The sequence below is a fragment of the Zootoca vivipara genome, chromosome 1 (genome assembly GCF_965207765.1).
Source record: "Zootoca vivipara chromosome 1, rZooViv2.hap1.1, whole genome shotgun sequence".
Taxonomy (NCBI): Eukaryota; Metazoa; Chordata; class Lepidosauria; order Squamata; family Lacertidae; genus Zootoca; species Zootoca vivipara.
In genome coordinates, this window is record NC_142582.1 from 116,558,736 (window position 1) to 116,579,450 (window position 20,715).

The 20,715-nt window shown below is 41.3% G+C and overlaps 1 protein-coding gene across 9 annotated transcripts in view; it reads left to right on the forward strand.

Annotated features, from left to right (window-relative positions):
* VRK1 (VRK serine/threonine kinase 1) overlaps positions 1-20,715 on the forward strand; it is a 39,800-nt gene that overhangs the window by 17,483 nt on the left and 1,602 nt on the right. For 5 of the 9 annotated variants that reach the window (XM_035106459.3, XM_088673130.1, XM_088673131.1 and 2 more), the window contains exons 6-13: positions 274-382; positions 516-608; positions 4,057-4,189; positions 5,012-5,132; positions 7,072-7,130; positions 8,031-8,209; positions 17,380-17,491; positions 17,771-17,855. In XM_035106459.3, the coding sequence (XP_034962350.2) occupies positions 274-382; positions 516-608; positions 4,057-4,189; positions 5,012-5,132; positions 7,072-7,130; positions 8,031-8,209; positions 17,380-17,491; positions 17,771-17,855 (891 nt within the window). The remainder of the gene's footprint in view (positions 1-273; positions 383-515; positions 609-4,056; positions 4,190-5,011; positions 5,133-7,071; positions 7,131-8,030; positions 8,210-17,379; positions 17,492-17,770; positions 17,856-20,715) is intronic. The other 4 variants (XM_088673135.1, XM_035106469.3, XM_088673141.1 and 1 more) reach the window with 1 other exon arrangement.

Consider the following 20,715-nt stretch of genomic DNA (forward strand, 5'->3'; position numbering starts at 1 on the left):
GTTCTCCTGTTTAGATTGCTCAGATTGCTTAGATTGTGTGTTATCTTTTTTGCCACATAATTTAAATAAATACATTTAATGTATCTATGGTAGATATTAAATTTCTGTTGTTAAATGTGCATGTTTATTCATTTTGTACTGTGCTTTGGGGCTTTTTTTCTTTGCTGGAAAGCAACCTAAAATTTAAAATACTTACACTAAAAAGGTATATATATTTTTAAGGTATCTCGTATGGATTATCTTAAAGGCTATGTTTTCTTTTTCTTAAACCAGCTACAGATTTATGGTAATGGACAGATTTGGGAAAGATCTCCAGAAGATTTTTGAAGAGAGAGGAAAGCACTTTACCCGCAAAACAGTATTACTGTTGGGCTTGAGAATAGTAAGTCAAAAATTAAGTATTATTAATGTTATCTAATGTAGTTTCTTTGCTTTAAATTAACTTGTAAAGAGTAGTTGCCCTCTGCTGTGTGTGGTTTATATATGCTGAAATTGTTCTGTTATGTCTTTATTAGCTTGATGTTTTAGAATACATTCATGAACATGAATATGTGCATGGAGACATCAAGGCCTCAAATCTTCTCCTGGGCTACAAGGCTCCACATCAGGTAACTTCCAGGTTTTTTCTTTCTTCATTGTTTAACCTATTGTTGTTTTTTTAATGGAGCTGCTGTGAACCTCAGCAGAAATCTTGCCTTTATGAATGTGTACAGCATTAATATTTCTGCTTGACATTTATATCTAGTTAATGTTGTACATTTTTTATTCACTTTGCTGGCAGTTGATCAAATTGGCTATTCTGCCCTGAATAATATTCAGGAGAATGCTTGCGATACAAAATGAATTTCAAATAGCTATTTGGGGGTGGAAGTTTAAAATTATATAGTACACCGGTGAATTACATTTGCCTGTCTGCTTTGTCAATTTTTTATTTCCTTTGTTTGAGGAATCCATCAAGCATAAGTGTTCTGTTACTTGGAAAACCTGATTTTTAACATGTTGATTGTTCAAATCAATTGGTTTACAGAAATATCTGTAGCTGTCTAATTTTATTATTATTATTATTTTACATCTTTAGTGTTTGGCAAATGCACATACAAAGTCCATAATTTCCCCTTGTTTGAGTGCTTATCTTGGAGTGAATAAGTGAATGTTATACTTTTTTTTAAAGTGGCCCAACTAGCCTTGCAAATGAATTCGTGACACTTACTAGCTACCCACATGTATATGGACTAAACTGGCCAGAGGTCTAAATGTCACTGGGCAATTGCTTTTTTATATATATACCCAAGTAGGAGTGCCAGCAAGAAAAGATCAGCTCTTGCCCTCATCTAATAAAGATGCCCATTTAAAGTTCACTGCTGTTCTGGCATTGCTGAACTGATCTCCATCCTCTACCTAATTCCCTCCCTTCCCTTCCCTTGGATGTCTTGTGTTTTTTAGTCTGCCAGCCTGAGGTCAAGGCCTGTGTCTCATTTTAATTTATGTACAGTGCCTCCCACCAGGACTGTATTGAATTTTTCATTGATGTGAGCTGCTTTGGGAGACAATATTTTTGTCCGAAAGGTAGGATGAAAATATAATTATTAAAAACGGTTGAACAATTTGTTAAATCCTTTATTATCAAATTAAGTATTCAACCAGAGGGTAGAAAACTCTTGGTCCTATTGGGGGAAGGGAGGGCAGAATTTCTCAATTTAAGGTATAGGGAAGAAGATGGCGCTAATACTGACTGGAGTCACTATGCCAATTAGTGAGTCTCAAAACAGATGCAAAACATTCCTCTGTCATCTGAGTGGAGTAGTGTCTGTTTGTTAAAAAATGAGCAGGAGTCTTCTGTAATTGAGTGAAAGCACTTACAACAACTGAGCATTCGTGATAGGTTTTAAAAATAAATTATAGATCAAACTTATCTTGGTGACTTCTTGATGCAAATCGGAGCCTTCGGGTCTCCACCAGCTCACCTGGGGCAATTTGGTCAGATCCATGCAGCCAACCAAATGTTTCTTTTTCAAGGATTATGAGACAATATAGTATTTACCTATATAGTTTAAAATACACCCCTTTTATTTTTAAAGCTCGTATTGGATTGCTCTAGGTCAGAGACCAGGAATCTGTGGCTTTCCCGTTGTTGTTGGACTTCAGCTCCTATCAGCCCCAGCCAGCACGGCCAGAGATGATGGGAGTTGAATCCCAGCCTTGCATTTAAGCCCTAGCCTGGTAGCCACAAGTGACAAAGAATTGCATACAGGTGAGCAAACAGGCTGTTGGAGGAGAGATGGAGTGCTCCTTCCCTGCCTTGTGTCCATAGAAACCAGGCAGGCTGACAGAAGAGAAAAGAGCCCTCCTCCATGCCCATCATAGAAATACAGAGACAAGAGCAGGCATCCCCAAACTTCAGCCCTCCAGATGTTTTGGACTACAATTCCCATCTTCCCCAACCACTGGTCCTGTTAGCTAGGGATCATGGGAGTTGTAGGCCAAAACATCTGGAGGGCCGCAGTTTGGGGATACCTGGACAAGTTTCCTGTGCCAGTCCCCAGCAGGATAGCATTTTTTTTTTACAGGCTAGTAACTTTGGTGGCGCTGTGGTTAAACCACTGAGCCTAGGGCTTGCTGATCAGAAGGTTGGCGGTTCGAATCCCTGTGACGGGGTGAGCTCCCTTTGCTTGGTCCCAGCTCCTGCCAACCTAGCAGTTCGAAAGCACGTCAAAATGCAAGTAGATAAATAGGAACCGCTACAGCGGGAAGGTAAACGGCGTTTCCATGTGCTGCTCTGGTTTGCCAGAAGCGGCTTTGTCATGCTGGCCACATGACCTGGAAGCTATACGCCGGCTCCCTCGGCCAATAATGCGAGATGAGCGCGCAACCCCAGAGTCGGTCACGACTGGACCTAATGGTCAGGGGTCACTTTACCTTTACTTTACCTAACTTTTGTGGGTTTGTTTGCAAGGTTGTTTTAATCCAATGGTCTTCCCATCCCTGCTCTAGATAGAAATACAGCATATAGGTAGACTTGCTTTAACGTCATAGAATCATAGAGTTGGAAGAGACCACAAGGGCCATCCAGTCCAACCCCCTGCCAAGTTTCTTCCTTTATTTAAACAACAACAAAAAGCAAGTATCTCACAATGGGATTGTGTTATATTGGAGTACGTGGAATCAATGATTAGTCACACCCAGTCATGAATGCCCCCTCCATAGGCAAGGTAGTGGAGAGAGTGGTGGCAGAGCAGTTGGAGAGATTCCTGAAAGATGTGGACTAGCTAGATCAATTTCATTCTGGGGTTAGGTTCGTATTTTTGACTGAACCAACCTTGATCACCCTGATAGATGACCTGGATTGATAGAGGGACGGGGGGATACATCTTTTGCTCCTGCTTCTCAAACCACCTGCAACTTTTGATACAATTGACAAGGGTGGCTTTCTGGGATAGGTATTGGGGGCACTGGTTATCCATTGCAACCTGCAGATAATCCTGGTGCTTAAAAACTTGCACCGGCTGCTCATATGTTACCTAGCCAGGTTCAAGGTTATTGTATTAATTTGCAAGGCCTTTAGCAACATGGGTCCAGAGTATCCAAAGGACCACCTGATCCCTTATATCCCATCTTGATCACAGATCTTTTGCGACATCTCTGTTGGCGATCCCCTGTGGCTCAGGTGGCATGGCTCGTGACTGCTAGAAGCCATGTGTTCAGGGCTGTGGGCCCAAAACTATGGAGCTCCCCTCCTGACTGAGATTAGACAGGCACCTCCTTGCTGAACTTTACATGCATGGCAGTAGAAGCTAGTGTTCTTTTTTATGAGGACTTTTTATTGTTTTATATTCTGCGTGGCTTATGTTTATGTGCATTGCTTAGAAGTATATAAATGACAGTATATAAATTACTTTAATAACGCAATAAGTAAAAATGAATAATGTGTAGATGCTAGTTCAAGTATAACCTAAGCATTTGAAGTCTGAATGATAAGAGAATTTTTGAAAGTATTGTAAAAGGGTCCTTTTAAATTCCTGGATGAAGCTGATCTTGGTGCATTTGGAATCTTAATAGGTGTACTTGGTGGATTATGGCCTCGCCTATCGATACTGTCCAGAAGGCAACCACAAAGATTATAAAGAGAATCCCAAGAGGTGTCATGATGGAACTCTTGAATTTACTAGCATTGATGCTCACAAGGGGGTGGGTAAGTAGTTCTGCTTTGCTTGTTGCATAACCTTTCCTGTGGTTGCTGTGCAAGGTAATGAGCTTGAAAATGTGGCCATGTTGAAATACTGGTCTAAGGTAGCCCGCTTACATATCAAGAATTAATTTAGACACCAATGGTGAAAAATAATAATAATTTAAAACTAAAAAGGGTCCCATCAGGAAGTGTGGCATGGGTCACTGTGCCTCAAAGTACATGTCTTCTAAGTTTAATAGGTTCAGGATCTTGAAAATGTTGAACCCAATGAGGTTTTGGACTTGTGCTAATGCAATGAGTGGCTCCCCATTCTTGTCATGCTGCTGAGGATAGTCTCAAAAGCAATTTGTGAGACAGCATGGGGTTTTCTGTTCTAAAAGAAACCCCACTGGACAGGTGCAAATCCTTGGGTACCACTAAAGTAGCTGTTTGGATCCCAGCCATTGTAATCTCTGACACCACTTAGAAACCTCATCAATTACACACCTCTTCTCCCTGCACCATTTAATCTCCAGCCAGGCAGAACAGCAGCTGGGGACTCTCCATACCTCATCTTTCTATTCACTGATGGCACTGGATGACCTGAACTATGAGCGCCTGTAGGCCTGTGACCAATAGTACCATGCCAAATCTTTGCCGATGTTCCACACACTCCAAAGAGTCCATCAGTTTTGAAAAAAACCTGTTGCAGTATATTGATGGCTCCTTTTGGATTCTTAAGAAAAAAATGTTTATAGTTCCCAAGCTTGATCTATAAATCATCTATATATCTTTAAATTGACTATAAAACATAATTGTGAATTCAATGCTCTGTTTTGTTTGCAGCTCCATCAAGGCGTGGTGACTTGGAAATTCTGGGTTATTGTATGATCTGTTGGCTTTGTGGTAAACTCCCTTGGGAAGACAACCTGAAAGACCCCAATTATGTCAAAGACTCAAAAATTAGGTAAAACTCTTATTTTTAATTTTCAAAAACAAATTTGGCTTATTCAAAATAGTAATCTTTCAGCTTGGCTGATAGTGAGGCCCCCAAATTCAAAATATTAGCCAGATGTATAGTTGGGGCTTGACTACCCAAAAGGAATGAGATAACTCTATTTTCCAATACCCACCTAACTGAACGAAAAGCCCTTATTTAAATAATACGATAAGGTATTCACATTGATTTTGAGTATTCCTCATTTTACATAAAAGAAAACAGATGACAGGGCTGGCCCAGGACATTTTGCCGCTTGAGGCAACCCTGCTCTACTCCTCACCCCCTCCTCCAAAACCCCTCGCTTCTGCCAGCACACTGAGGCTTCCCTGGGTGGTGGTCAAGGAGGTGCAGCAGCAGGCAGGCTGCAGGGGCGTGACCAAGACAGTGGCGCATGGCTGCAGTGGCAAAGGAGCAGGAGGAGGTGCCGAACATCTGGCAGCAGTGAGCAGCAGGCACACAGCTGCACCGCCACCTACAGGAGCCTACTGCACCGAGGCAACCGCTTGATGGGCAGGCCAGCCCTGACAGGTGAACATACTGAACATGCAGCAAATGGAAAGCGTAGCTGTTGAACAAGTAGCTCACCATCCACTTTTCATCATTCTCTTGCACATACCATCCAAACTCAGGAATCCCATTAAATGCACCCACCTGTGCACTGCTACTGTTGTTGTTTGCAACAGTCTGGTGGGGCCTTGGTAATAATAATAATAATAATAATAATAATAATAATAATAATAATAATAATAATAATATATTATTATTATTATTATTATTATTATTATTATTATTATTATTATTATTTATACCCCGCCCATCTGGCTGAGTCTCCCCAGCCGCTCTGGGCGGCTCCCAATTGAATATTAAAACAATACAGCATTAAATATTAAAAGCTTCCCTAAACAGGGCTGCCTTCAGATGTCTTTTAAATTAGGATAGCTGCTTATTTCCTTGACATCTGAAACTGCATCTGAAACTGCCAGAAACTGCAAACAAGGGCATAGTATAATCTGTTACTGCTGAAAATTTCTAGACATTGAGTACATACTACCTACTCATCCCACATCCCTCTTAGTTTGCAACAGATTCCTGACATGATTAGCATGACCATAGTTTTTTTTTTAATGTGCTCAGATGTGTTTTTGGACAAGCTGCCCTGAAATAACCTAGATGCTGAATCATTACCACGGTGTTCCTCATTAGCTAGCAGCCCTTGTTTTCGTGAATCACCCCTCCCTGCTCTGCATAGCTCAAATGGGGAACCTGTGGGCTAGCTGCAGCCCACAGCCAGATTTCATCTAGCTCTCTGGGTCCTGTTTCAACCATCTGTGGGGAAGGGAAGGGGCTTAGCTGTTGTGCAAAGTGTGGGGTTGCAACTCCATCCTCTGCAAGTAGATTTGCTGGCGTGGGGCCTCTTCACAGCATTCAGCTGGGGTAATGTGGCCCTCAGCTCTGAAAATGTTTCCGGCCTCTTTGGTCATTGTAATTTCAATCTGCCTATTATTTCTGCTTAAAATAATAAGCAGACTTTCTCTACTTTCCCAATACAGGTTGGTCCAATTAAAGGCCCCGGCTTTCCTAGTTGATATACATGCATGATTCTCTGGGAATTTCATGATATAGTAACACATCCATCAAAAATATAATGCAATAATCTTTTCATTCATCCACAGTTTTGATTGCCTGAATATTTTGAGCAAATGTTACTAAATGAGATTGTACTATGTTAGAAAATGAGATGTTTTATTCAGTACTAAAGTATCATTTTAAAATTTTAAGGGATTTGCCCCATTTTTACTCTCATCATTGTGTTGATACACACTTATTTACACAAGGGAGAAAATTCACTAAAAATACTAGCAGCTAATCTCTTAAACATAACTTGTCTGCTTTCTCCCCCTGTCAGGTATACAGATAATATTGCAGACTTGATGAGTGAGTGTTTCTCTAAAAAAGATAAACCAGGTAGGAAGATTCAAATTTCATATTAACCCATAATGAAACTTTTGTAAATTTTTTATTACAAGAATTATAAAAAAGAATTCAAAGGGGTTTTGTTGAAACAAAAGGTGTCCAGGATCTGATTGTTTTTAGAGAGCTTCTGGTGCTCATTTTCCAAACAAAAGTAAAATGACCGCTTGAACAACTTGCTTCATATTTGTACATTTTGAATTTTGCAAATATAGTTAAGGTTGTCATGAAATTGCAGGTTGAAAGGATTGGCTTGCAAGGAAATATTTTTTCTTTTTAATGCAGGGGGGCAAAATTCACAGCTATTAAGATCGTTTAGCGTTCACACATAGACCACCAATGGGATCTGAGTTGCCAGTGGGATGCCAGAGGGATCCAGATTCTTCAGTCATAGCATGCAGCACACGTGAAACATGTCTGGCTTTCAGATCATGACAATTTTTGCTTGTTTGAGAGATGTGTGTATTTGTGCCTGCAGACAAAACAAGCACTTTATGTCTAAAATACTGGGAAACATGACATAATTTCTGGGAAGTTTAAAAACTCCTGATTGAATTGGACTTCGGAACTGTAAGTCATTGGGCTCAAGTCTATTTTCATTGAAATAAGCCCTCCCGAGCAAGACTAGTATATTTTGTAAACGCCTCCTTCTAAAGCAAAATTGCAGGGTTGTTTGTAGTGCTTTCTTACTGAAATGCTAGGATGGCTTTTTCATGACGAAGGGCGATATTCAACGTAAGCCCTACTCCGAGTAAACCCTTGAAATCAGATTCTGCACAGCAGCCATGGCTAAGTGGTAGCATAGAATTGAGTGAATTTTCTAGGTGAGTCGCTTTAGAATGTGTTTGTAGTATAATTCAATCTCCTTAGACAGACACTTATTGTTTATTTCAGATGAAATAGCCAAATACATGGAAACAGTGATGTCTCTGACTTATGCTGAGAAACCACCATACGAGCAGTTACGAGAAATACTTCTTCGGGGTCTCAAGGACATTGGTCAGAAGGATGATGGTATACTGGACTTGGATGTTTCAGAGAATGGAGACATTCCAGCAAAGCCTGCACTTAAGGTCTTTATCTTTTAATTCAGATCAGTATTTAATGCCTCTTCTTTTCAGCTGGAAAGCGAGTGAGTGCTGTTGGAAATGGGTGTCACGTAGGTGAAATCCAGACTGGAAGAGGAAAGGGAACAAATGCACACTTGAGACTTGACTATATTTCATGAGCAAAAGGCTTGTTCCATCTTATTGTCACTGGCCTGAGTCCAAAGAGTTACTTTAGCCTTTCCCAAGAGCTTGCACGTGTGCCACTGGGAGGGTTCCCCCCCCCCTTTTCTTTTATGGAGACCTCTGTGCCACATCACAAACCACTGTTGAAATGCCTCTTTACACAGTTTAAGTGGCTGAAGTGGAGAAACACACATACACCCAAGTCTCCTTGGAACTCATGTGACAGCTAGGAAAAAGCTCTTTGGATCTTGACTACCCAGAAGGTTTTCTTTTTTTGTGCATTTCAACATGGCAGATACAATTTTCATGCAGGAAGTCATTGTGTGGCTCAGGTATGGATAACCCGTGGCCCCGCAGATAATGCTGACTACAGCTCTCACGATCTCTGAATGTTGACTGTACTGTTTGGGGCTGGCTGAGGAGAGTGGGGAGTCCAACAACAACCAGAGGGCTACAAATTCCCCATCCCTGCTGGGCTATCAAATCTGTAATTGACATGATAGCTGAACAGTGAGAGAGACTGTTCTACAGATAAACCACCAGATGTGTTACTCCTGTAATGGCATGTAAACCAAGCATTCAGTCTACTTCTATATAATATCCAATATTTTCCTTATCAGAATTTTATCCATAAGATTGGTATTGGGCAACCAGGCTATTTGATCAGAATATAATTACTGAGTACTAGCATAATGCTGTTCATGAACAGTAATTAAAAAGATTAGAAGTGGGATTTGGGGTTTGCCATAGTAATACATTTCTATGATGGATATTTATTTAGTTGTATCCCATGGGTAAAACATTGATGCACCAAATGCGTGTATTTCAGTATTTTTCGTATGAACTCTGTATAAATGCTGATTTTAATGCCTGTAGTTCTGAACAGAACTCGATCTACAAGTGTGTGAGTGTGAGAGAGAGAGGCAGAGAAAGAAAGAGAGGTCAGTTCCTTCTTTTCCTTTTTAGAGGCCATCTCTTTGCAAAAGCACATTTGACTGCTTTGTTATTCATAAACAGGAAAAACCTTCAGTGAATATATGTATTGACAGAGATGTCATGAAATGACATTATTTATGATTCAAGTGTAAGATTTATTTGAAGTCTGCTGTGTATATACAGGAATCAGCATCCACAGCTCAAGGTAGTGATGTACTGATAGTTGAGACTGAGGAAGGTTTTTCAGCTAATGCTGATGACCCAGAAAGCAAGAGCCGCAAAAGGAAGCTGGATAAGAAGGAAAGTACTAGCACCAAATGGCTGTGCTCAGAGCAACTGGCTGAAGAGAAGGATGAAGTGATAGTACTAGACTGAGCACTGCAATGCTTCAACCAATGGGACGTGCCAATAGGAAGATGGTTCGGATGTGCCATTTCTCAGGGTGTGGCTGCTGTCATGTGCTGACAGCTTCTAGGAGCCACAAGTGGGAGCTGAGTGCAGGGTAGGGACCAAAAGTCAACAACCTACACCAGAAGGAACATGATGTGTCTGCTACCAGAAGTACTCCTCCTCCTCTAACACCCCATACACCCTGCCAGCTTCTGCCAACCTAGCAGTTCGAAACCATACCAGCGCAAGTAGATAAACAGGTACCACTGCAGTGGGAAGGTAAATGGTGTTTCTGTGCGCTCTGGTTTCTGTCACGGTGTCCCATTGCACCAGAAGCAGTTTAGTCATGCTGGCCACATGACCCTGAAAGCTGTCTGTGGACAAACATCAGCTCCTTCGGCCTGAAGCGAGATGAGCGCCACATCCGATAGCCAGGTTTGACTGGACTAAACCATCCAGGGGTTTACTGCAAAACAATATTGATTTGTCGGCTAATACAGCTTGAAATATATACAGTCATACCTCAACATCTGAATGCTTTGACTTCCGAAGGTTTCAACTTCCGAAGTTGATAACCCCGGAAGTTTTTTCGCCGCGCAGGCCCGGCGCACGCAGTCGGCAAATGCACAGAAGTGAGAAATTGCGCTTTGCTCATGTGCCAACTGTGCACCTCGACATCCGCAAACCTCGACTTATGAAGACGGCCGTGGAACGGATCGTCTTCGTAAGTCGAGGTACCACTGTACAGTCATACCTCGGTTTAAGTACGCTTCAGTTTGAGTACTTTCAGTTTAAGTACTCCGTGGACCCGTCTGGAACGGATTAATCCACTTTCCATTACTTTCAATTGGAAAGTCCGCTTCAGGTTAAGTCCGCTTCAGGTTAAGTACAGACTTCCGGAACCAATTGTGTACTTAAACCGAGGTACCACTGCATAGGAATAGTCATAGCAGTAATTGTGGAATTAACAGTATTGTATGTTGAAGTCTTGTCACCGGGAAGCACTGTCTACAATGTTCATTAGTATACTTGAAATTAATAGATCGTGCTTGACATGTTGACTGGTGTAGCCTATATGTTTAAAAGCTAGAGTTTCTTAATCTTTCAGTCAAACCATATTTTAACAAAGAGGAGTGAAATTTGAAGTGGACTAAAAAAATGGATAGTTTAGAGAAGAAGCTGTTATCTTTCCATTCTGTTCACATAACGTATGTTCCGGAACAAGAAATCATTATTCCAGAGACTTCAAGGGAATATTGCTAAGGACAGGCAATCAATTGGCTTCTGTTGCCTGAGCCAAACAATAGCAGAAGCTATACACTAGCACATCTCTATGAAATGCATTAAAATGTTGAAAGCAAATACTGCATTTGGATTTCAATGGGCCTGACTTACTGCACTGGATGTTTTGCTGCACTAGCGCAGCAGTTGTGCATAGACCATCTCGTAGCAGTGCTGTAAGATCCTTTTCATCTGATACTATCATTTTCCTGCAACGGAAGGGCGGGATATAAATCTACCTAAATAAATATCTGGGACCCATCACTTTTTGAGTCTCTTTCAGTGTAAATTGATGTGATTGCTCTTGCGTTGAAACAGGCAGTTGGAGAATAAAGCCTCAGTCAAACAAGAATTAATCTTAGCTGGTGACTCTCTTTCCATCCCCCTCAACCCCCACCCTGGCAATTGATTTTTGTCTATGATTCAGGTTGTTAGCCTATTGATGTTTAGTTAATTGAAGCTATAAGTTGCAGTGAAATAATTGGTCTTGCTTCCAAGTAAATATCTTTGGGATCATGTTGTTGATCTTTCCCTCGAAGTTGACTTTAAATACAGGTGATGGCCATATGGTATTTGTAAGTTTGCTTTTCCTTTCCCTAAACCGGGAAATTGTATTCTGAAAGATAATCTTCAAATGCCTTGTCTGAATCGAGAGCTAGCTGTATATAGATTTAAAAAGTGTTCTCAGTGTTGAGGATCTTTGGAAGGGAAGTGCTCTGATTTACAATTCAGGTAAAAAAGCCACACTTTAGTTAATTGAACCAATTAATATATTAATGCACTCAGCTCTACTCTCTCTAGAATTGTTCAATTGGTTTATCTTGGCATTTAGCTTGGTGGGAATCGTGAATCCAATCAGCATTCACTTGTTTGGTATGCTAACGTATCTGTAAGCGGGTGGGAGAATTGTACATAATGTAGTTGAATGGATTCATAGTCTAGCTGTTAGTTTTGGACTACGACCATTCATAGTATAATGGTTAGTTTTGAACTAGGATCTTAACGATCAGGGTTCAGATGTTGAGCCAGTGACTGTCTTCCAGCCTAACCCACCTCACACGATTGTTGTGACGATGAAAAATAGGGGAGGAGGAAAAACTCTCGAAAATGCAGGATCTAAATGTAATGAATAAATGAATGACAATAAATATATAAACAAATCCAAAACTTTTTTTTCTTCCTAACTCTTTTTAGAATAGATGTACCATGCTTCACAGCAGCACTGGGTTAAAAAATAGAGATAATCTCTTGAGGAGCTGATGAATATTTATTCATTTTTAGAGATTTGTACCGTGCAGATCATCAAATTCCCAAGATGGCCAACGGAAAGGTCATATGACATTAAAACTAAAACAGGAAGACACCACTGTGTAGCTGGCAAAGTACAGTTATAATGTGATCACAGCTCTCAGTCCCAGTTAATAGTGCTGGAGGTAGAACACAGCCATCATGACTATTAACCTTACATCTCCATAAATTTGTCCCAGACTCAGATAGCTTATCTAGAAGAATGCCATTTCAGAGGTTAAGAACCAACAGGATGTAACAAGTTAGGCTAAAAATACTTTCCATTAACGCTTTGCCAGGTTGCCAACTTACAAAAATAAGAGTCGTAGCTATAAATAAAAAGTTGGTCATAGTTTGCTTTGCACCTTTTCTTTCCTTGCTCTCCTTTTTGAGAATTAATAGGATCAACATCTTAGCATGTAGCCTTGCCATCCCAAGAACTAGAACCTCTTTTTCCGAGTGAAAACTCATATTCTAAAAGAGCCTGCTGATCACATGAGCACAGTATTATGCCTGCAGGCTGTGTTAGCCATTTCATAATTGATTCATTAGTTTACTTATGATTGGTGTGTGGGAACGGCATGATCCTTGTAAAGGACAGTGTATGGAGGGACTTTCAGCATTTAGCAGTTGTTTCGACTGGATTTCAAAGTGCAGCTTGATAAAGATTTTGTTTGTAGCTCAGCACTGATTTTTACACTTCCCATTCTGGGGGAATGGGACTCACCATTTCTCTGCTCTTTCCAGGCACAGTCTCCATTTATAGCTTCATGTCTGAGCATCCCCACTTTTTTTTTTTTCTTTTGCTCTTGAGCCCTCCCCACAAAAACCCGAATTAACATTTGTTCCAATTCAGCTTTAAATAGTGGGTTTTCATGGGGGAAGATCCGGAGCAAAGAAAAAGGGTGCTTGGACAAGGAGCTTTAAAGTGTGGACGTGTGGCTGGAAAGAGCAGGGCAAAAGATAAGCATGGATAAACTCTCAGAAGCTTAGTTTCCTAGAAGAAAAATTCAAAAGTAGAAGCGTTTTGTCCTGTTTCTGACTGGTAAAAAATAACTTTCAGTTAAGCTGAAGAAATGATCGTGGTATTCTGAATTATGAGGTACTTCTGGTAAACACTTGTCATTATCAAGTCAAACAGCATTTATAGGTGGAAAAATACACTTTGTTTATTGTTATAATACTACTTTTCAGAAGAGACAGAGTGTTATACGCGTCAGGGGAAGGGAAGATTGATAAATCTACCAGCACTTTTAAAAAAACAGCAATCAAAGAATTATAGAGTTGGAAGGGACCCTGAGAGTCAACTAGTTCAACCCTCTGCAATGCAGGAATCTTAGGTAATGCATGACTTTGGTTATTTTATTTTTTTGAATAGAGGAGAAAGTGTTTGGAAGCAGCTAACATCACCTAATGCTAAGGTTCCAAAGTCTTGATGTTAATCCCTCTTGTCCCATCAATCCCCCTGATGAGCCATGAGTGGTCACTCAGACTCTCCTGCAAGGACATTTGTGGGCTGTAGTAATTGAAATTGATCCAATTCAGTTGGACCAGATAGTACTTTGTATGCCTCCTCAGCATGGTGTTGAATTGCATGCAAATCCTGAGTGTCAAGGAACGCGGGTGGCACTGTGGGTTAAACCACAGAGTCAAGGGCTTGCCGACCAGAAGGTCCGCTGTTCCAATCCCTGCGACGGGGTGAGCTCCTGTTGCTCAGTCCCAGCTCCTGCCAACCTAGCAGTTTAAAAGCACAAAGTGCAAGTACAGTGGAACCTCGGTTTATGAACACCTCGGTTTACAAATTTTCGGTTTACGAACGCCGCGGACCCATCTGGAATGGATTAATTCACTTTCCATTACTTTCAATGCGAAAGTTCGCTTCAGTTTATGAACAGACTTTCGGAACCAATTGTGTTCATAAACCGAAGGTAAACGGTAGAAGGTAAACGGTGTTTCCGTGCGCTGCTCAGGTTCAACAGAAGCGGCTTAGTCATGCTGGCCACATGACCCGGAAGCTGTACGCCGGTTCCCTCTGCCAGTAAAGCGAGATGAGCGCCACAACCCCAGAGTTGTCCGTGACTGGACCTAACAGTCAGGGGTCCCGTTACCTTTACCTGAGTGTCAAGTTGGCTTCTAAAATATCAGCTCAGGCTTACTTGCATGGCACTATTTTATGCTAAGCATAAAAGGTAAAGGTAAAGGGACCCCTGACCATTAGGTCCAGTCGTGACCGACTCTGGGGTTGCGCGCTCATCTCGCATTATTGGCCGAGGGAGCCGGCGTATAGCTTCCAGGTCATGTGGCCAGCATGACAAAGCCGCTTCTGGCAAACCAGAGCAGCACATGGAAACGCCGTTTACCTTCCCGCTGTAGCGGTTCCTATTTATCTACTTGCATTTTGACGTGCTTTCGAACTGCTAGGTTGGCAGGAGCTGGGACCAAGCAACGGGAGCTCACCCCGTCACAGGGATTCGAACCGCTGACCTTCTGATCAGCAAGCCCTAGGCTCAGTGGTTTAACCACAGCGCCACCTGGGTCCCTATGCTAAGCATAGTTGGCTCCAAACCCAAAGTTGGACCTATTGCTAGATTGGAAGAGAGAGGAGTGTGTGAAGTTAATAAAGTTAATAAGCACTTTCAATCTAACTTTGGTTAGAATATGAGACAGTCTTGCGTATTAACTGGACCTCAGACAACTCTGAGATGAGCTGTTGTTCTCCCTTCCTAAAAATGAAATTCATTCGAGAACTATATTTAAATGTGTTGACTCCTCTTCTGCTATTTCATAATTTGCATCCTAAACACACTTACTAGGGAGTAAGCTCCACTGATCACAGTGGAACATGCATCCTGAGTAAGTATGCATATAACATGGTAGGCTTCTCAAATGTTAAACTGTTGGGTGAACTTTAATCCAGTTTGTGCTAGGGTATATATGACATATCAGAATGGCCAGTATTGTGAAACATCTGCTGCCTACCTTAATTGAAATTCTTTCGCGCTAAGAGATCTACATTTTCTCCTCTACTATAAATTTTAAAATGATTCTAGTTCTGCGATTTATTAATGAGACATTGTTCCCAACTTGGCTTGAATCTAATTCACTTTCATATGTAATGGATGATGTTACTTTAATATTTGCATGGGTTCCGTTAGCTCCTGCTGAAAGAGAAGTTATCCTCATTGTGGTGCAGTGAAAGCATCCATTATTGTTCCTGTAAACTACTCAAGCCGTGGGGCATGTCTTATCCTCAGTGATGGGCCCATTGATGGCACTCGATAACTGTTAGGAAACATTTGAAGTGAAATAAATATGAATTAGTGATTCATAGTTTGCCTTGCGCTCTGCATCAAACATGGGTGTTGCCTCTGTCAGAGAATGATGCCTGACTTCTCTTGCCATGTAACTCACCTGCATCAAGATTAAGAAATCCCTTTTTTATTGAATAAGCTTGGAAACAAGATAAATGTCCTTTTGCTTTTTGTGTGGGAAGTATTGGATATCTGTTTTCGCAATGAGCCTTTTAAAAATCTCTCCTCGGTGCAACCAGGAGGAATGCGTTTATATCCTGAATATAAAAGCAATACAGTGGTGAAATATTCCTTCTTAATTTTGGTCAGAACGAACAAAAGTGTCTGTGTTTATTCCTGCCTAATGCATCACAAATCTGCTGACATGCTAACCTTGGAGTCTTGGTTGGCGTTAATCAGGCCTGTGCACCGGCAGGAAAGATGTACCTAATGCACTCCATCAGTGCAGTTTGCATATGGAAGTTCTCACAGGGGAGCTGCCCTGTGCCAGCTGAGGGTTACCTGCCCACTGCAGTTATTGTATGTAATTATCGAACCAATCTGTTCAGCCCAGCAGGGTTTAGATGGTAATCATGAAGCAACACTTTGGAAAGATGTAATGCACTCTCCCCTTCTCTCATCAGCTATGTGAGGTTGCAACCACTACAGCAGCTATTTCAGTAAAGCTACACGTTTGTCAAACTTACCCCCCCCCCCAAAAGCAGGCTGAACTTTCGCAGTTATTTTTATGCTTATGGGCGAATATGTGTTTGTGTGTCTGGCAAAACGTACTGGCTTGTCGACATTCATTGCAAAAAGATTGGGAAAAGAGAGACACCCGATTTATTTTAAAATATTTTCCATGCTCTGTTGTTTTTAGAATATGTCTAACCTGATGTATCTTTGGTTGAGAACCAGGTCTTCCCATAGGGTGATGTGTCACGGGGGTGGGGTGGGGGCTGCAGAGATAAAGGAGAGACATTTTTTTCAGGCTCAGTTCCCATGATGAGGAAGGAAGGAATCTGTCTCTGATCCGTGTCACTTGAACATGTTCCCCACATGATTAAGTTCTCTTTCTGCATTAATTTGCATTTAAAAAGAAAAAAAGAAAGAAATTCTTAAAAATATTAAATGTATTCATTTTCTCTCAAAATGTGTCCTTAACACATACTTTGAATTAGCCAAGAACTGTGTCGTGACATTTGGAGAAACGTGAAATCAGGTGCATGGCAAAGATCCATTGCACATACTGTATTGGTCTGAGAGGTGCAGATCTGCTCATTTTGTATAGCAATTTGCAAAAATCAGATTTCTTGTGCATTCCTAGCTGATGTTGTCCACATATTGTAAAAAATGTGTAGTTTGTTCCCTGTGATCTCAAGGACAAGAAACTTTAAAATAAATATTTGGGCACAGTTACTCAGGAATCCCACAAAGTTCATTTTCTAGTCTGTGGCTGGGGGAATGCCCTTGTCTCTGAATGCAATCCACATGCATTTTAATGATACAGCATTTGATGTATTATACCTCATGATTGCGACTATAACTTTCTCCAACAGACTATGGGTTTGCATAGGAACCTCATGTAAACAAAAACAAAAACCTTTCAAAATAAGGGAATGAAAACCATGGTGTGTTAATTATGACAAAATACTATTCCTTTTATGGGCTTTTGATCTAGTTACTCACACAAGGGCAAATATGGAGAAACATGCCAAACAGTTGACTACAGTGCACCATCATTTTGTGATTTAACTTGTCTGCATGTACTTTTCTGCTTTGTATAAAGTGCAGCTTTGTTTCTTGTTTTGTTTTGTTCGGGAATAGACAAAAAGAAAACCAGTTGCTGCATCAGAGCCAGCCTCTACTGATGAAGACAACGACGAAACAGCTGTAGAAGATGTGAAAAACATCAAAAGAAGAAGACGTGCTACCTCTAGTAAGTACCCCGTTGGTATTTGTCATAGATTTTTCATTTTGCTAAAAAAATAAATTAAAAAATCAAGTTTTGCAATAAATGCTACTCTTTTATACTAGGCAACCTGGGGAATGTAAGGTAGTCAGCTGTCTATCTGCAGCAAATGCGAAATATGCTTTTGGCCCAACATATAAAGCGGATGGTTGTGGTTGGTTGTAGTCCCTAGCCCCTTTCCCCGTCTTTTATTTTCCTCTCTGTTCTCATTTTCATCCTCCCCTATCTTGTCCAATTCACTGTCAGGAAGTGCTCGCTCCCCAGGACCAATTCGTCACAGCAGGTTACAGCCAGAGGCTAGCAGCAGCCGCCGCAGCCGCCGTATTCAACAGTGAGTGGAGCTACTTTAAGAAAAGGGAGTTATCCAGATAGACTGAAAAAGAACCTTGGTGCTGCTTCGGCATAATTGGTAGCTTACGACCCAGGCTATGTGCACCAGCAGAACTTTTGAAAACAAGACTTGCCAGCCCCTGCCACCCAATATCTTTTTAGCAAGAAATGCCAGAGGTTAGATGTTGGAGCCCACACACCTTCCGCCGCTGAGCCTGTCCCTAAGAGACAGGCATTGGTGCAGGTGATGCTATTTCCAAGTGAAGATGCATGGTCTATGCATAACTCAAAGGACTCGACTTCCACCCAGTCTGCTACGCTTATCTAGCCTGGTATGGCCTGCTCTGGGATGGATGAAATCCATTGCTTGGTTTTTGTGTATGTTTGTTTTTTTTTTAAAAAAAATTGTTTGGAACTTTTATTTTTTTCATTTTGAGCTTTTTTTAACATGTGGAAACATGTTAAGAAGAAAACCCAGCTTTAAAATGAATCTGTCACCTGTTAAACCTGTTAAACATGAAGCTGTTATAATTAAGTTGTCGATTGTTTAGCTTACTTGGGGGAGGGGGGAATCAGAGAAGTGGAATTTTTAAAAAAGCTTTCAAAAACTTTCTGCATGGTTATTTTTGGGGTGGCGGAGGTACTTCAGAGGAATGGAATTCCTCAGTCCCCATATCAACTGACCCAGACTCTGTGATGATTGTCTGAGGTCCTTCCTCGTGTGCCTCCTCCATAGGGTGGCAACATGAGAATGGGCCTTTTCTGCAGTGGATCCCTGTTGGTGGAATAATAATAATAATAATAATAATAATAATAATAATAATAATAATATATTATTATTATTTATAGCCTGCCCATCTGGCAGGGTTTCCCCAGCCATTCTGAGTGGCTCCCAACAGAATATTAATAACATCAAACATTAAAAACTTCCTTAAACAGGGTTGCCTTCAGATGTCTTCTAAAAGTCAGATAGTTGTATATTTCCTTGACATCTGATGGGAGGGTGTTCCACAGGGAGGGCGCTACTGCTGCAAAGGCCCTCTGTCTGGTTCCCTGTAACCTCACTTCTCGCAGTGAGGGAACCGCCAGCAGGACGCTGGACCTCAGTGTCCAGGCTGAACGATGGGGGTGGAGACGCTCCTTCAGGTATACTGGCCCGAAGCCGTTTAGGGCTTTAAAGGTTAGCACCAACACTTTGAATTGGAGCCTCACTGGAAGAAAAGTGTGTGGAGCGAAGTTGTTTAGGGTGCGAAACATAGGCATGTAGCTTTCTCAGCAGCGGCTAGCATCCAGTTGGCCCGGCACTGAAGTGTTAACTTGCAAGTGTTCCATTTCTATGCCACTGAGCGCACATTCTTTCAGTGCCATTCCGTTTTTCAAGGCTGAATTGGGCCCTCAGTGTTCAAGGCCTCTAATCCATTATGCGCCTTCTTCAGTCAGAGACCCCACACACTATCTGGTCTGTTTTTTCCTGTTAAGCTGTTGGCTAATCTCTCAGAGTTTCCAGCCATATTATGTATATTTTCCATGGTGTTTCTCCAGCAATACAACTTTGCACAGATGCAGTTTCTTTATTTTCTGTTCCCAGTAACAAACCAATCATGTGGTGTTGAGAATTGGTCTTGGTACCCCACCTCCTGTTTTAAATTTCTTGAAATATGGCTGGCATTTCTCCCATGTATCCTTTTCAAATGTCTGAGGTTGCAGTGGGAATTTCAACATAAAAGTGTGTGGTGCTCCTTCTCAGGTCCAGCCATCCTTATTCCAGGATGCTGTGTTCCATTTTGCTTTTCCCTGAATTTCCATTCCCTCCCTCCTAAGAGCCAATTGGCATTCCTTGTCTACTGAGCAAAGTCAGTCATCACTGGGCTCCTGCATTTGAGATCCCCCAGATTATTATTATTATTTGTACTTCTGCACACCTTGGAGTTCCTCCAAGCCTGCTGATGTCTCCTAATTTTGTGTGGATGGTGTCCTTTTGGCGACATGAGGACCCAACATCAGGATAATGAGTTTGCTATTAATATGTGAGCTTGTTAGTGGGAAGTACAAGGTTTTTACTTTTCCTAGTGCATGTTTTATGTGTTAATACAACAACAACAACAACAACAACAACAACAACAACAACAACAACAACAACAACAACAACAACAACAACGGTTTTATTATTTATATACAACAACAACAACAGTTTTAATATTTATACCCCACCCATCTGGCTGGGTTTCCCCAGCCACTCTGGGTAGCTTACAGCACATATAAAAACATAATAAATAGCTGAGATCGTAGAATTGTAGAGTTGGAAGAGATTCCAAGGGTCATCTAGTCCAAGCCCCTGCAATGCAGGAATCTCAGCTAAAGCATCCATGACAGATGGCCACCCAACCTTCCCTTAAAAACCTCCAAGGAAGGAGAGTCCACAGCCTTCCAAGGGAGACTGTTCCAGCTCTTACTAGATACTAGAGATGTTTGCCTACTACTCCCTAGTTAAAGCTGCATGAGTGCTTGTATGCTTCTTTATCTTTTTTTGTACTGAGAAACATTAGTTGTTTCTGGACCTTGCCTTCTGTGTCCCCTTTAGAAATATTAAATTGCCCCAATTCATTTCCCTTTGTTTTACTTTCACTGTTGGATGTGAAGCTGATTTGCTCATTTTTGAGCAAGTTTGGATATAAGGGTGATAGGAGTAGCAGAATGGAGAACTGACTGCACTCTACTTAACTGGCACATGGATCTCATTTGCAGTCATATTTGTGTTCTGAAAAAGTCTTGGAATACACAGATCAGATCTGACAGCAGGCAAGGGGAGAGATCTCTGTGTTTTTTAAGTGATTTAGACAATGGAATATCAGCGAGAACAA